At 43.0% G+C, this 14,443-nt stretch overlaps 1 protein-coding gene across 17 annotated transcripts in view; it reads right to left on the reverse strand.

The window, feature by feature from the left end:
* The window catches only part of LOC144682643 (inositol polyphosphate-4-phosphatase type I A-like), a 253,427-nt gene that overhangs the window by 82,357 nt on the left and 156,627 nt on the right, over nt 1–14,443 (reverse strand). For all 17 annotated transcript variants that reach the window (XM_078545176.1, XM_078545174.1, XM_078545181.1 and 14 more), the window contains 4 exons: nt 12,638–12,717; nt 11,254–11,365; nt 10,259–10,349; nt 48–195 (listed from right to left, as the gene is read on the reverse strand). In XM_078545176.1, the coding sequence (XP_078401302.1) occupies nt 48–195; nt 10,259–10,349; nt 11,254–11,365; nt 12,638–12,717 (431 nt within the window). The remainder of the gene's footprint in view (nt 1–47; nt 196–10,258; nt 10,350–11,253; nt 11,366–12,637; nt 12,718–14,443) is intronic.

The following is a 14,443-nucleotide window of genomic DNA, read 5'->3' on the forward strand; positions in this document are numbered from 1 at the left end:
TAATTATGCTATTTGTCCATACTAATTAGAAAGTAAATGGATCTTACCTTGCTGCATCCTCTTCAATAACCAGTTTTACAAATTGTCTGGGGATATGAAGCGATAACATGCTCTCTGCCATTTGCTCCAATATCCTTAGGTGGTTCCCATCTGTTGTAGGGAAACGGTACATCCGACAGATAACCCCTCCAAACACTGCAATAAGGTTAGACATGTTAGATTTTGTTGACATTCTGTTATTCAATATTTTAAATAATGACACCACTTTAGACAAACAAAGACAAAGCTGCATGGCCCCACAATCCAGTTTCTCTAAAAACTGCTAAACCTCAGTGATGCTGTTTTTGGAACTACAACAACAGCAGCATATATTCATATAGCACCTTTAACAAAATGTCCCAAGGTGCTTCATTTTTAAAAATTGTTCATGGGATGTGGGTGGTGCTGGCTAGGCCAGCATTTATTGCCCATCCCTTCTGGAATTCATAGGAACCCTATAAAGCAAAATTTGATGCTGAGCTACATTAGGTAATAATAGGGCAGATGGCCAAAAGCTTGGTCTTAGGTAAGGTTTTGATGAGTGCTTTAAAGAGAGGTAGATAGGCAGAGAAGTTTTGACAGATAATTCCAGAGCTTAGAGGCTAGGTAGCTAAAGGCAGCACCACCAATGGTAGATCGATTAAAATTGGGAGTGCTCAAGATGTCAGAATTAGATTAGTGCAGATATTGGATGGTCGTGGACTGGAGGAGATTAGAGATGGCCATGGAGGGGCCTGGAAACAAGGATGAGGATTTTTAAAAATCAAGGCAATTTTTGATCAGAAGCGAATATAGATCAGCGAGCACAAGGGTGATGGGCGAATGGGACTTGCTGAGAGTAAAGACATGAGCAGAGTTTTAGGTGTCCTCAAGTTTATGGAGCATAGAATGTGGGAGGCTAGCCAGGAGTGCGTTGGAATAGTCAAGTCTAGAGGCAACAAAAGCATGGATGGGGGTTTGTGCAAACGGTTGAGTAGAGGCAGGGCAGGGTCATTGACTTTATGGAAGTGAAAATAGGCACGCTTAGTGATGGTTTGGATATGTTGTCAGAAACTCATTTTGGGGTTAAATGACACCAAGTCTGCAAACCAGCTGGTTCGACATCAAACAGTTGCCAGGGGGACAGATGGAGTCAATGGCAAGGGAATGGAGTTCATAGTGGGAACTGAAGAAAAATTCATCCCTAGGAAGAAGAAGCATACCAAAGAGAGGACGAGGCAACCATGGCTGACAAGGGAAGTCAGGGACAGCATAAAAGCTAAAGAGAAAGCATACAATGCGGCGAAGAGCAGTGGGAAACCAGGGGATTGGGAAGCCTACAATGACCAACAGAGGACAACTAAAAAAGAAATAAGGAGGGAGAAGATTAAATATGAGGGTAAATTAGCCAGTAATATAAAAGATTACAAGAGTTTTTTTTAGATATATAAAGGGGTAAGAGAGAGGCAAAAATGGACATTGGGCCGCTGGAAAATAACGCTGGAGAAGTAGTAGTGGGGAACAAAGAAATGGCAGAGGAACTGAATAGGTACCTTGCGTCAGTCTTCACGGTGGAAGACACGAGTAACATCCCCAAAGTTCAAGAGAGTCAGGAGACAGAGGTGAGTATGGTGGCCATTACCAAGGAGAAGGTGCTAGGAAAACTGAAAGGTCTGAAGGTGGATAAATCACCTGGACCAGATGGATTACACCCCAGAGTTCTGAAGTAGATAGCTGAAGAGATAGTGGAGGCGTTAGTGGTGATCTTTCAGGAATCACTGGAGTCAGGGAGGGTCCCAGAGGACTGGAAAATCGCTAATGTAACCCCCCTGTTTAAGAAGGGAGTGAGGCAAAAGACGGGAAATTACAGGCCGATTAGCCTGACCTCGGTCGTTGGTAAGATTTTAGAGTCCATTATTAAGGATGAGATTTCAGAATACTTGGAAGTGCATGGTAAAATCGGGCAAAGTCAGAAGGGTTTCATCAAGCAGAGGTCATGCCTGACAAATCTGTTAGAATTCTTTGAGGAGGTAACGAGTAGGTTAGACAAAGGAGAGCCAATGGATGTTATCTACTTGGACTTCCAGAAGGCCTTTGACAAGGTGCCGCACAGGAGGCTGCTCAGTAAGATAAGAGCCCATGGTGTTAGAGGCAAGGTACTAGCATGGATAGAAAATTGGCTGTCTGGCAGGAGGCAGAAAGTGGGGATAAGGGGGTCCTTCTCAGGATGGCGGCCGGTGACTAGTGGCGTTCCGCAGGGGTCAGTGTTGGGACCACAACTTTTCACTTTATACATTAATGATCTAGATGAAGGAACCGAGGGCATCCTGGCTAAGTTTGCAGATGATACAAAGATAGGTGGAGGGACAGGTAGTATTGAGGAGGCGGGGAGACTGCAGAAGGATTTGGACAGGTTAGGAGAATGGGCAAAGGAGTGGCAGATGGAATACAATGTGGGGAAGTGTGAGGTCATGCACTTTGATAGGAAGAATAGAGGCATAGGCTATTTTCTAAATGGGGAGAGAATTCAGAAATCTGGAGTGCAAAGGGACTTGGGAGTCCTAGTCCAGGATTCTCTTAAGGTTAACTTGCAGGTTGAGTCGGTAGTTAGGAAGGCAAATGCAATGTTGGCATTTATTTCGAGAGGACTAGAATATAAAAGCAGGGATGTGCTGCTGAGGCTTTATAAGGCTCTGGTCAGACCACATTTAGAATATTGAGAGCAATTTTGGGCCCGGTATCTCAGGAAGAATGTTCTGGCCCTGGAGAGGGTCCAGAGGAGGTTCACGAGAATGATCCCAGGAATGAAAGGCTTAACATATGAGGAACGTTTGAGGACTCTGGGTCTATACTTGATGGAGTTTAGAAGGATGAGGGGGGATCTGATTGAAACTTACAGAATACTGAAAGGCCTGGATAGAGTGGACGTGGGGAAGATGTTTCCATTAGTAGGAGAGACTAGGACCCGAGGGCACAGCCTCAGAGTAAAGGGAAGACCTTTTAGAACAGAGATGAGGAGAAACTTCTTTAGCCAGAGAGTGGTGAATCTATGGAATTCATTACCACAGAGGGCTGTGGAGGTCAGGTTATTGAGTGTATTTAAGACTGAGATAGATAGGTTCTTGATTGGTAAGGGGATCAAAGGTTACGGGGAGAAGGCGGGAGAATGGGGTTGAGAAACTTATCAGCCATGATTGAATGGCGGAGCAGACTCGATGGGCCGAATGGCCTAATTTCTGCTCCTATGTCTTATGGTCTAAAATGGCTTTGATCTTCCCAATGTTTAAGTGGAGGAAATTTCTGCTCATTCTCTACTAGATGCTGGACAAGCAGATGAAAATTCAGCAGCAGTGGAAGAATCAAGAGATGTAGCAGTGAAGTAGAACAGGTGTCGGAGTGCACAAAAAATACTGTTTTCAGATAATGTCACCAAGGGGCAGCAAGTAGGTGAGAAATAGGAGGGGCCAAGGATAGATATTTAGGGGACACCAGAGTTGCTGGTGCAGGATGGGAAGAGAAGTCATTGCAAGTAATACTCTGGCTACAATTAGATAGACAAGAATGGAACCAGACAAGTGCAGTCCCAGCCAGCTAGACCACAGTGAAGAGACATTGGAGGGGGATGGTGTGGGTAACTGTGTCAAAGGGTTTAACAGGTTGAGAAGACCAAGGGTGGGCAGTTTACTATTGTTACAGTAACATGAGATGTCATCTGTGACAAGAGCCATTTTGGTTCTGTGGCAGGAAAAGAAACTTGATTGGAGGGATTCCAAAAATGGAATTCCGAGAAAGATGGGCATGGGTTTGGGAGGCAATGACATGTTCAAGGACTTGAGAGGAAAGGAAGGTTGGAGATGTGGTGGCAGTTTGCAAGGCCAGTGGGGTTAAGGGTTGATTTTTTTGAGGCGGCAACAATGATGGCAGATTTGAAGGAGGGAAGGACAGGAGCTTAAGACTTAACAATGTCAGCTAACCTGGGGATAAGAAAGGATAGTTGGGTGGTCAACAGTTTAGTGGGAATTGGGTTGACGGAGCAAGAGGTGGGTCTCATGGAAAAGCTGAGGCAGGAGAGGGCACAAATGGAAATAAGAGAGAAACTAAATAAAATGCGAGCTCTGGGCTAGGGCAGGGGGAACTAGTACTTAAAATCTGGAAGCAGCTAAACATGTTTAAAACCTTGCTTAAAACAGGGATATACTTTTCCTTGAAACAGAAGTTACCCAGCGTCGCCCCTTAGATCAGAGGTACAAGTGTAAGCTAAATGTAAATTTACTTCGATTAATGTTCCATAGTTATTAGACTGGTGTACATACTTATTCCAGTTGTACAGACTATGTTTTTACACATTCTGTTTAAGCCAGTGATGCAGCAGGTCTGGAGGTTGTGCACACTTGCAACACTGTTCAGAAAAGAGTATGGTGGTGTTACACCGCTAGAGTGGTCTGCTAGCAGTGGTTACATTGCTGTTCAGGGGCAACCCCAAGTGATTCAAGGAATGTGCTTGGATTGGATCACTGTTCTCCTGGTGTCGGAAAGGGGATCCGGAGGGTGCACACACTTTTCTTCCTTTTGTCAATCGGTCAGTCAATTATAAATTTACATTTGGTAACATTGCACTTAATATCTAATATATAGACTTAAAAAGGTACAAATTTTGCATCTCCATGATGTGAGACTTTAATTTACAGTTGTTAACCCAGTGTAACTCATCACAATCTTCTGACCAGTCAGGTTTGCTTATTTTTATTTGCAGATATTTTACTTTCTTGTTACATGACTTCTAAATGCAAACGATTCCTAAAACTCCATTGCTTGCTGTCTGGAGCTGAAGGCACACGAATAAAAAAAGAGAAAAATTTTAGAACACTGGGCTTGCTGGCCCAAGACAAATCATGGGAGATAATCTGCTCTTCCCTCCAGAAAATGTCTTTTCACCTCTCTCAATTAAAAGCTGCAATCCTCCCAAAGTTAGATTCCTCTTTGACTGCACAAATGACCTGGATAAGAGCATAAGAAACAGGACCAAGAGTAGACCATCAGCCCATTGAGCCTGCTTCACCATTCAACATGATCATGGTTGAACTTTGACTTCATTTTCACTTAGCCGCTGGCTCCCATATACTTCGTTCTTTGTTCTCCCGAAACACCAAAAATCCATCCATCTGAGCCTTAAGTATATTCAATGATCAACAACCCTCTGAGGTAGAGAATACGAAAGAAATGCAACTCTTCATGTGAAGAAATTCCTGACCTCGGTCTTAAATGATCGGCCCCTTAACCTGAGACTGTACTCCCATGATGAGGTTCCCCAGTCAGGGGACATAACCTCTCTGTGTCCAGCCCATCTAGCCCTTTCAAAATCTTGTATGCCTTAATGAAATTACCCCTCTTCTTCTAAACTCCAGAGACTGAAGGTCCAATTTACTCAGCCTCTCATCATTGGACACCCCTCTCAACCCAGGGAGCAATCTAGTGAACTGTTACTGTACTCCCTCCAATGCATGTTTTTCCTTCCCTAAATATGGAGACCAAAACTGCATACAGTATTCCAGGTGTGATCTCACCAAAGTCCTATAAAATTCTAGTAAGACTTGTTTATTCTTACACTCCAAACCCCTTGCAAAAAAGGCCAACACTCCTTTTTTGATTCTTTCATGGGATGTAGGTATCACTGGCTAGGTAAACATTTATTTCCCATCCCTAATTGCCTTTGAGAAGGTGGTGATGATCCGCCTTCTTGAACCGCTGCAGTACATGTGGTGTAGGTACACCCACAGTGCTGTTAGCCAGGGAGTTCCAAGGTTTTGACCCAGCAACAGTGAAGGAAAGGTGATATAGTTCCAAGTCAGGCTGGCGTGTGGCTTGGAGGGAAACTTGCAGGTGGTGTTATTCCCATGCATCTGCTGCCCTTGTCCTTCAAGGTAGCAGAAGTTGCAGGTATGGAAGGTACTGTCAAAGGAGCCTTGGTGAGTTGCTGCGGGGTGCGTCTTGTAGATGCTACACACTGCTGCCACTTTGCTTAGGTGGTGCAGGGCGTGAATGTTGAAGTTGGTGGATGGGGTACCAATCAAGCAGGCTGCTTTGTTCTGGATGGCGTTGAGCTTCTTGAGTGCTGTTGGAGCTGCACTCATTCAGGCAAGTAGAGAGTATTCCATCACGTTCCTAATTTGTGCCTTATAGATGGGCAGACAGGCTTTGAGGAGTCAGGTGGTGAGTTACTCCCTGCGGAATTCCCAGCCTCTGACCTCCCTTGTAGCTACAGTATTTATAAAGCTGCTCCAGTTCAGCTTCTGGTCAATGTAACCCCCCCAGCATGTTGATACTGGGTGATTCAGCAGTGGTAATGCCACTGATTGTCAAGGCAAGATGGTTGGATTCTCTCTTCTAGAAGATGGTCATTGCTTGGCACGTGTGTGGCGTAAATGTGACTTGTCACTTATCAGCCCAAGCCTGAATGTTGTCCAGGTCTTGCTGTACATGGGCATGGACTGCTTCAGTATATGAGGAGTCATGAATGGTGTTGAACATTGTGAAATTATCAGCAAACAGCCCCATTTCTGACCTTATGATAGAAGGGAGGTCATTGATGAAGCAGCTGAAGATGGTTGGGCCTAGGACCCTACCCTGAGGAACTCCTGCAGTAATGTCCTGGGACTGAGATAATTGGCCTCGAACAACCACAACCATCTTCCTTTGTGCTAGGTGTATCTCCAACCAGTGGAGTGTTTTCTCCCTGGTTAACATTGATTCCAATTTTGCTAGGGCTCCTTGATGCTACACTCAATCAAATGTTGCCTTGATGTCAAGGACAGTCACTCTAATAGCACCTTGAGTTCAGCTCTTTTGTTCCTGCTTGGACCAAGGCTGTAATGAAGCCAGGAGCTTACTGGCTCTGGCGGAATCCAAACTGAGCATCAGTGAGGTTATTGCTGAGTAAGTGCCGATTGATAGGACTGTCGATGACACCTTCTGCTACTTTGCTGGTGATCGAGAGTTGACTTTGGGTGGTAATTGGCTGCATTGCATTTGTCCTTTTTGTGGGCAGGACATACCTGGGCAATTTTTCACATTGCCGGAAAGATGCCAGTATTGTAGATGTACTGGAATAGCTTGGCTAGGGGCGTGGCAAGTTCTGGAGAACGAGTCTTCAGTACTATTGTCACGGCCCATAGCCTTTGCAGCATCCAGTGCCTTCAGCCTCGTTTCTTGATATCACATGGAGTAAATCAAATTGGCTGTAGACTGGCATCTGTGATGCTGAGGACCTCAGAAGGAGGCCAAGATGAATCATCCACCTGGTGCTTCTGGCTGACGATGGCTGTAAATGTTTTAGCCTCATCTTTTGTACTGATGTGCTGAATTCTTCCATCATTGAGGATGGGGATATTTGTGGAGCTTCCTCCTCCAGTGAGTTGTTTAATTGTCCACCACCATTTATAACTGAAAGTGGCAGGATTGCAGAGCTTAGATATGTTCCGTGGGCTGTGGGGTCACTCAGCTGTGTCTGTCACATGCTGCTTCCTCTATTCGGCATGCAAGTAGTCCTGTGTTGTAGTTTCACCAGGTTGACACCTCATTCTTAGGTATGCCTGGTGTAGCTCCCAGTATGCCCTTCTGCACCTTTCACTGAAACAAGGCTGGTCCCCCGGCTTGATGGTAATGGTAGAGAGGGTTTATGTTGGGCCGAGATTAAAAATTGTGGCTTTTAAACCTTTCTGCTGCTGCTGATGTCCAGTTTTCAGCTGCTAGATCTGATCTGAATCTATCCCATTTAGCACGGTGGTAGCGCCATGCAACACGATGGAGGGTATACTTAGTGTGAACAAGGACTTTGCGGCGATCACTCCTACCAATATGTAATGGACAGATGCATCGAAAACAGATAGGTTGGGGAGTGTCAGGACGATATAATAATAATCATAATGGTATAGGTAGTGAGTGAGTGAGTGAGATTTAATTGAATTAAAGGCAGCTGGTCTGAACGCTTTGAAGAATCAGAAGATAAGCTAGGTTTGAAATGTTAAGTAGGTAAACATGGTTGAAGTTTTAGAATATGAGGTGTAAAGGGAACATTTGCATTTTTAATCAAACCAGACTAGCTTGAATTCAAAAAAGAGATGAAATATTTCACCTAGCCAGGAGAAGTTAAGAAAGTGTGTTTATTTTTCCCAAAAATTACTGGTAAAATTGGTACTATGTTAGATTTTTTATTATTAGAGACATAAAGTCCAAAGACATAGTGAAACAATGGGAATTTGCATTCAAATGGGAAATCTGTATAAAGGAGATGAGGTTGTGTGTAGAAAGGAAGGCATTCTAAGATCTAACAAATGTGAAGAGCCTCCAGCCCCTGTGCCCAAACTGCTGTCTACAAGAACTGAAGTTAAGAAAGCTCACTTTGAATTTGACTGTTCAGGGGTATCGTGTTACTTTGCCTGGGTCTTTTAATATGTGTTTTTACTGTTGCCTTAACGGAGGTGTAACTAGGAGTTAGATTAACTAGGGGAGCTAGGAGTTATTATAGTAGTAATTTGCAAACCTATGTATGTGCTTAAAATCATTTTTTTATTTAATAAAGGTTTCATTTAGTTTTGTAAGAAATCTATACGACTCGGTGGTGTTATTACGACTGAATTCAAGGCACATATCTCGAAATATGCAAATTGCAAAACAGTTGTGGCAGTTGTTTCAAATTTTCCTTTGGGATTTGAGCAGCTTAGCATTTATAATCTGCTGTGCCATAACAGGAGGGTTAGGTCAAGTAGGTTTTTCCCTCGTTAGTTCCCTCATAATCTGCCACAGACATCCATGTCCTTTAGGACTCGGCCAGCTCAGTCAGTTGTGGTGCTACCAAGCCACTGTTGGTGCTGGACACTGAAGTCCCCCTCGAAGAGTACATTCTGTGCCCTTGCCACCCTTATTGCATCTTCCAAGTCGTGTTCAACAAGGAGGATGGAGGAGTACTGATTCATCAGCTGAGGGGGGCTGTAGGTGGTAACCCTGAGGAGGTTTCCTTGCCCGTGTTTGACCTGATACCACGAGGCTTCATGGGATCCCACAGTCGATGTTGAGGACTCCCAGCGCAACTCCCCCCTAACTGTATACTACTGTGCTATCACCTCTGGTGATGGAATGATGATGGTGGTGCCTTGGACATGGTCATACTCATACCTTGCAGACAATGTCAGGTTGTTGCTTGAGCTGTGGGACAGCACTCCCAATTTTCGCATAAACCCCCAGATATTAGTATGGAGGACTTTGCAGGGTCAACAGGGCTAGGTGTGCCTTGTCGTTTCTGGTGCCTAGTTCGATGCCAGGTGGTCTGTCTGGTTTGATTTCTTTTAAACTTCATAGCAGTTTAATACAACTGAATAGGCTGCTAGGCCACTTCAGAGTCAACCATATTGCTGTTGGTCTGGAGTCACGTGTAGGTCAGACCAAATAAGGGTGGCAGATTTCCTTCCCTAAAGGGCATTAGTGAACCAGTTGGATTTTACGACAATCAATGATGGCTTCATAGTCAGCTTTTAATTCCAGATTTATTAATTGAATTTAAATTCTCCAGCTACCATGGTGGGATTTGAACCCGTGACCCCAGAGCATTAGCCTGGGCCTCTGGATTGCTAGTCCAATGACCTCACCCCCACCACCAAATTTGCCTTGCTAATTGCTTTCTGTGCCTGCATACTAACTTGCAGCACAAAATACAGAAAATGTTACAAATACTCAGCAGATCTGTGGCGAGAAACGGAGTTAAGATTTCAGGTTGATGGCTGTTCATCATCACTGCTAACTGTGTGTTTCTTGTACAAGCATATCCAAGTCTTTCTGAACATCAACATTTACAAGTTTCACACCGTTTAAAAAATATTTTGCTTTTCTATTCTTATAACCAAAGTGAACAACCTCAGACTTCCCACATTATACTCCATCTGCCAATTAATCTGTCTATATCTCTTTCCAGGCTCTCTGTGCCCTCCTCAGATTTGTACTAGGAGAACGGAGACATCAAGTTTCCATGGTGGAATTGGCCATTACCATGAGGCAGCCCATCTACTGGATGAGTTAAAAATTGATGAGTAATGTGCAGCCCTCGATCAAAACCTTGTTCAGTTAGGGTAGAAAAAAATCATGGACTGATGGTTCAATAGAACTACACCATGTACAAGTCCAGAGTATCAGTGAAAAATTTAACTGGCAGTAAAAAGTGTACAAATTTAGGCACTTTAACATGATTTACCTGATCTTAATAGCGCATCTTTCTTCAGTGAAGGGTGTTTTGAGCGAATACTCAAAGACTCTGTCAAACTTTCATCAACTGGCAAAACAGTCTGCAAGATTGCACAGTGAAACAAAAAAGTTATCAAAAGTTCTTCACATTTGGAACATTCTTCCCCTAATTTTCTCCCCCTTCTGCTGTAGGCAGTGACCACAGGTATTGGTCACTGCCCTCTTTAGCCTAGACAGTAAGCATTAGCAGACAATGTGAGATATATCTGAACACGCCCTCACCCATTCAACAGACATGGGCACTTTGCAGCAGACATGATGGACACTTTGCAGCAGAGGTGGCAATCAGGATTGAAAAGCTTTTTTGATCTTTTCCTCTTGTAGCCCATAGAAATCGTTATATGTTCAGGTTTGCCATAGATATCAGAGGTACAATATATCAGCCTCTCCTGTAAGTGGTCTGAGCATCGTGCTGTTAGGGGAGTGGGTTTTGACTCCCCTGTTTCTACTCAAACAACAGTATAACCCATGAACATAATAGCACCCATTGTAACCTAGCCAGGAATTTGTGGTTTCTGAATATGCTCCTTCAATCGTTCTGAAGGCAGACCTAACAAATTTTCAGTGAGTTGAGGCTAGAAACAAATCACTAATTAGCTTTATTTGATAATACATGAAAAATAGTTACTACGTATTAGATTCACTTGTTCAAAATCAATGCTGCTTCTCTTTGCATAATACAATGAATGAGCTAGGCCCTCTCACATGAATTATCTTTCTTACATGCAGATTACCTGTCTGCAGACAGGAGCACAAGACAATTAATGCTGTAGCTTTCTTCATGCTAAAATTAATGCCTCTTTTAGTCAGGCAATAGAGCACTTAGCTTACAGGCATCAGTCTTCCTGATGACTGACTCATTCTATTCTGGCAATGAAATAATCTGAACTGACCAAATCAGTTGCATCATTTTCAAATTATAAACTACCCACTTGGAATACTTACCCTTCCATTAGTGGTGTCAGGTGATCTGCTTACAGGAATCTTGCCTTCAACTTTGTCTTCCATCTGCCAAGCTATGACAGTGATATTGCCCACTCGTTCATTTTCGGCAGACCTGTGGTAAAATACATTGAAAACAATAAAACAAAGTGGTGGGGGAAAGAGAAGAAAACAGAAAGCCATACTAGTTGATTTTTGACTCATCTAAATTTTCATCAAAACCTGTCAGTTTATGCATTTTTGATGACTGCACTGGAAATGTTTTTGCTGGCAAGAGGTTCTGCAACCGGAAAACACAAATTTAAGATAATTGGCAAAAGAGCCGGAGGGCTGATGAAGAAATAAAAATTTACACAGAAAATTATGATCTGGAACAAACTGCTAGGTGGTGAAAACAGATTCAATAGGTAACTTTCAAAGAGATCTGGATATCTACTTGAAGTGGAAAAATTTCAGGGCAAGAGGAGGACTGTGGGGCTAATTGGATAGTTCCTTAAACTTGGCACTGGTACAATGAGCCAAATGACTGCCTCCTATGCTGTACAATTTGCACAACTATTTCATTATAATCCACATAGAAGGTACATTACGCACCATTGTAATAATGGAAAAAGCTGGAAATAATCAGCAGGTCTGGCAGCATCTATGGAGAGAAACAGAGTTAAAAACAAAAAACTGCGGATGCTGGAAATCCAAAACAAAAACAGAAATACCTGGAAAAACTCGGCAGGTCTGGCAGCATTGGCGGAGAAGAACAAAGTTGACGTTTCTAGTCCTCATGACCCTTCAAGGTCATGAGGCCTCGAAACGTCAATTTTGTTCTTCTCCGCCGATGCTGCCAGATCTGCTGAGCTTTTCCAGGTATTTCTGTTTTTGAAACAGAGTTAATGTTTCAAGTCGATGCCTTATCATCAGAACTGGTAAAAAGTTAAGAAATTTAACAGGTTTAAAGCAAACGCAGAGGTGAGAACGCAAAAAGGTCTGTGATAAGGTGGAAGAAAGGAGTAATTAAATGACAAAAGGGATACTAGCACAATGCAATGCAAAAGGAGATGGTAATGGGAGAAGAAACAAAAGGTGAATCTAGAGGAAGTTTCTTTTCTTGTCCCATTACAGCTTCCTTTCACCTTCATCTTTTTGTCATTTAACCTCTCCTGCCTTCTACCCTTATCACAGGCCTTCCCTTTTGTTCTGGCCTCATTTCCCTACCTCTATACTCGCTTAAAACCTACTACATCTAACTTTTCCAGTTTTTACATAAGGTCCTGACCTGAAACAATAACTGTTTCTCTCTCCATATACTACCAGAGCTGCTGAGTATTGCCAACACTTTGTTTTTTTCTCCAGGTTTCCAGCATCTACAGTATTTTTCTTTTTTATTACTGACCGTAGTGTTAGGTGCAATCTGTGATTCTTTTCTTTCAGCAAATCCTTTACAATGTACATTGCAGAACCCAACAGATACATCTGGAAAATAAAAAAAAACAATTGGGTCAATAAAGATGTACTGGTCTCAGATTTTATATCTTTAACTGAAACTGACCTCAATCCTCAACTAGTCTATACTATCACTACTAGGTCTGAGTATTTGGACCTGGAACTTTGTAGTCAATGTCTTTTTGTTGGAAGGCAAGGGAAGTGGGGATGGGGGGCACGAGAAAGAGAAAAATTCTGGTGGACCAAATGTCAGCTCTAGAAAGCAGGACAGAACGAACAATGTCGAGTTTCAGAAACCAGAAATCTGAACATGCCTCGATGGCCTCAACTGCTGTACCATTCTGTGATAAGTTCTGTACTACCAAACGACTAGAGTGTTGCTGAAAAAGAGACATGTCTAAGCTTTTTGTCTTGCACTCAGGACACTCGCAAGAATACCAATATAAGAGGTAAAACAACAATTTATACTGTATGTGAAGAGAGTACTGATTGGTTGGCGAGTGGCGTTCCCATGGGGAATCACTGATGGTGATTGACAGGTAACTGCCAAACATTGTTTGAAATTTAAACCAGGCAGCTTGACTCTGATTCCTCAGGGTAATGCCTTGACCAATGAGTCAGCAAATGGCTGTCACCTATTTTGTTTAGCTAAAACAGACGCAAAGTATGTACATGTTCTTTGTGCCTGCAAATAGGGCCCTGTGTATTAATATATGTAGCTTCCAATACACGCAAACGTGCCACACCGCAAGTCCGACTGACAGTATAATCCTTAGCACATTGAGGGTTATTTAGCAAATGTTGTCCGATCGCAGAATCACATCTAACGTTGGAGACAGTTTTGCAAGCATAGGCTGGTTGGGTACAGTCTGCAAAACTCAAAACACAGTATCCAACATTAGATGTGATTCCGCCGTCGTTCAACATTTGCTAAATAATCCTCAAAGTGCTAACAATTACGCAGACAACCAATTTAAGATTGTCAGTTGGGCTCACAATGTGGCGCATCTGCGTGTACTGGAAGCTACATATATTAATACACAGGGCCCTATTCTTTGCAGACAGAAAGAATATGTACACACATTGCACCTGTTTCAGTTAAACAAAATGACAGCCATTCACTGTCTCATTCCTCAGGCCACTGCCTTGACCAATCAGGGTCAAGCTGCCTGGTTTAAATTTCAAACAATGCCTGGCAGTCAACTGTCAGTCACCACCAGTGATGCATTCTCCATGGCAATGCCATTTGCCAACCAATTAGCACTCTTCACATACAGTATAAATTGCTGTTTTCCTCCTAACATTGGTATTCTTGCGAATGTCCTGATGATTGCAAGGCGAAAAGCTTAGACATGTCTCTTTTTTCATAATTCTATGATTCCTAAAACTCCACTGCCCTCATTTTTCGTCAATCTGAATTAGAAACTAAGTTTCAAAAGCAAGCTGGTGGCTGAATCAGGAGAAAATGGGGTGATATTTAGTATCTCTCACCCAGAGGAAATGGATTAGTAGCACCCTGAAAAAGGTGAGGTGAATGATCTGTTGCTCTGTGGCCACGGCAACGTTTTCCCTACCTGATTGCTGGCAGCTGGAGTGATCCCAAGTCTAGACCACACCCAACCAGCCCATTTAGAATGAAATCCAATTAAAATGGTAATTGTGATCCTATGATACACCTTAGGCCTTAACTACTATACTTCACTTGAATGGGTTGGAAAGTACACCTTGCCCGCTCTGACCAGTAAATCAGCAGGAT

The sequence above is a fragment of the Cetorhinus maximus genome, chromosome 7, assembly GCF_964194155.1.
Source record: "Cetorhinus maximus chromosome 7, sCetMax3.hap1.1, whole genome shotgun sequence".
In the NCBI taxonomy this organism is placed as follows: Eukaryota; Metazoa; Chordata; class Chondrichthyes; order Lamniformes; family Cetorhinidae; genus Cetorhinus; species Cetorhinus maximus.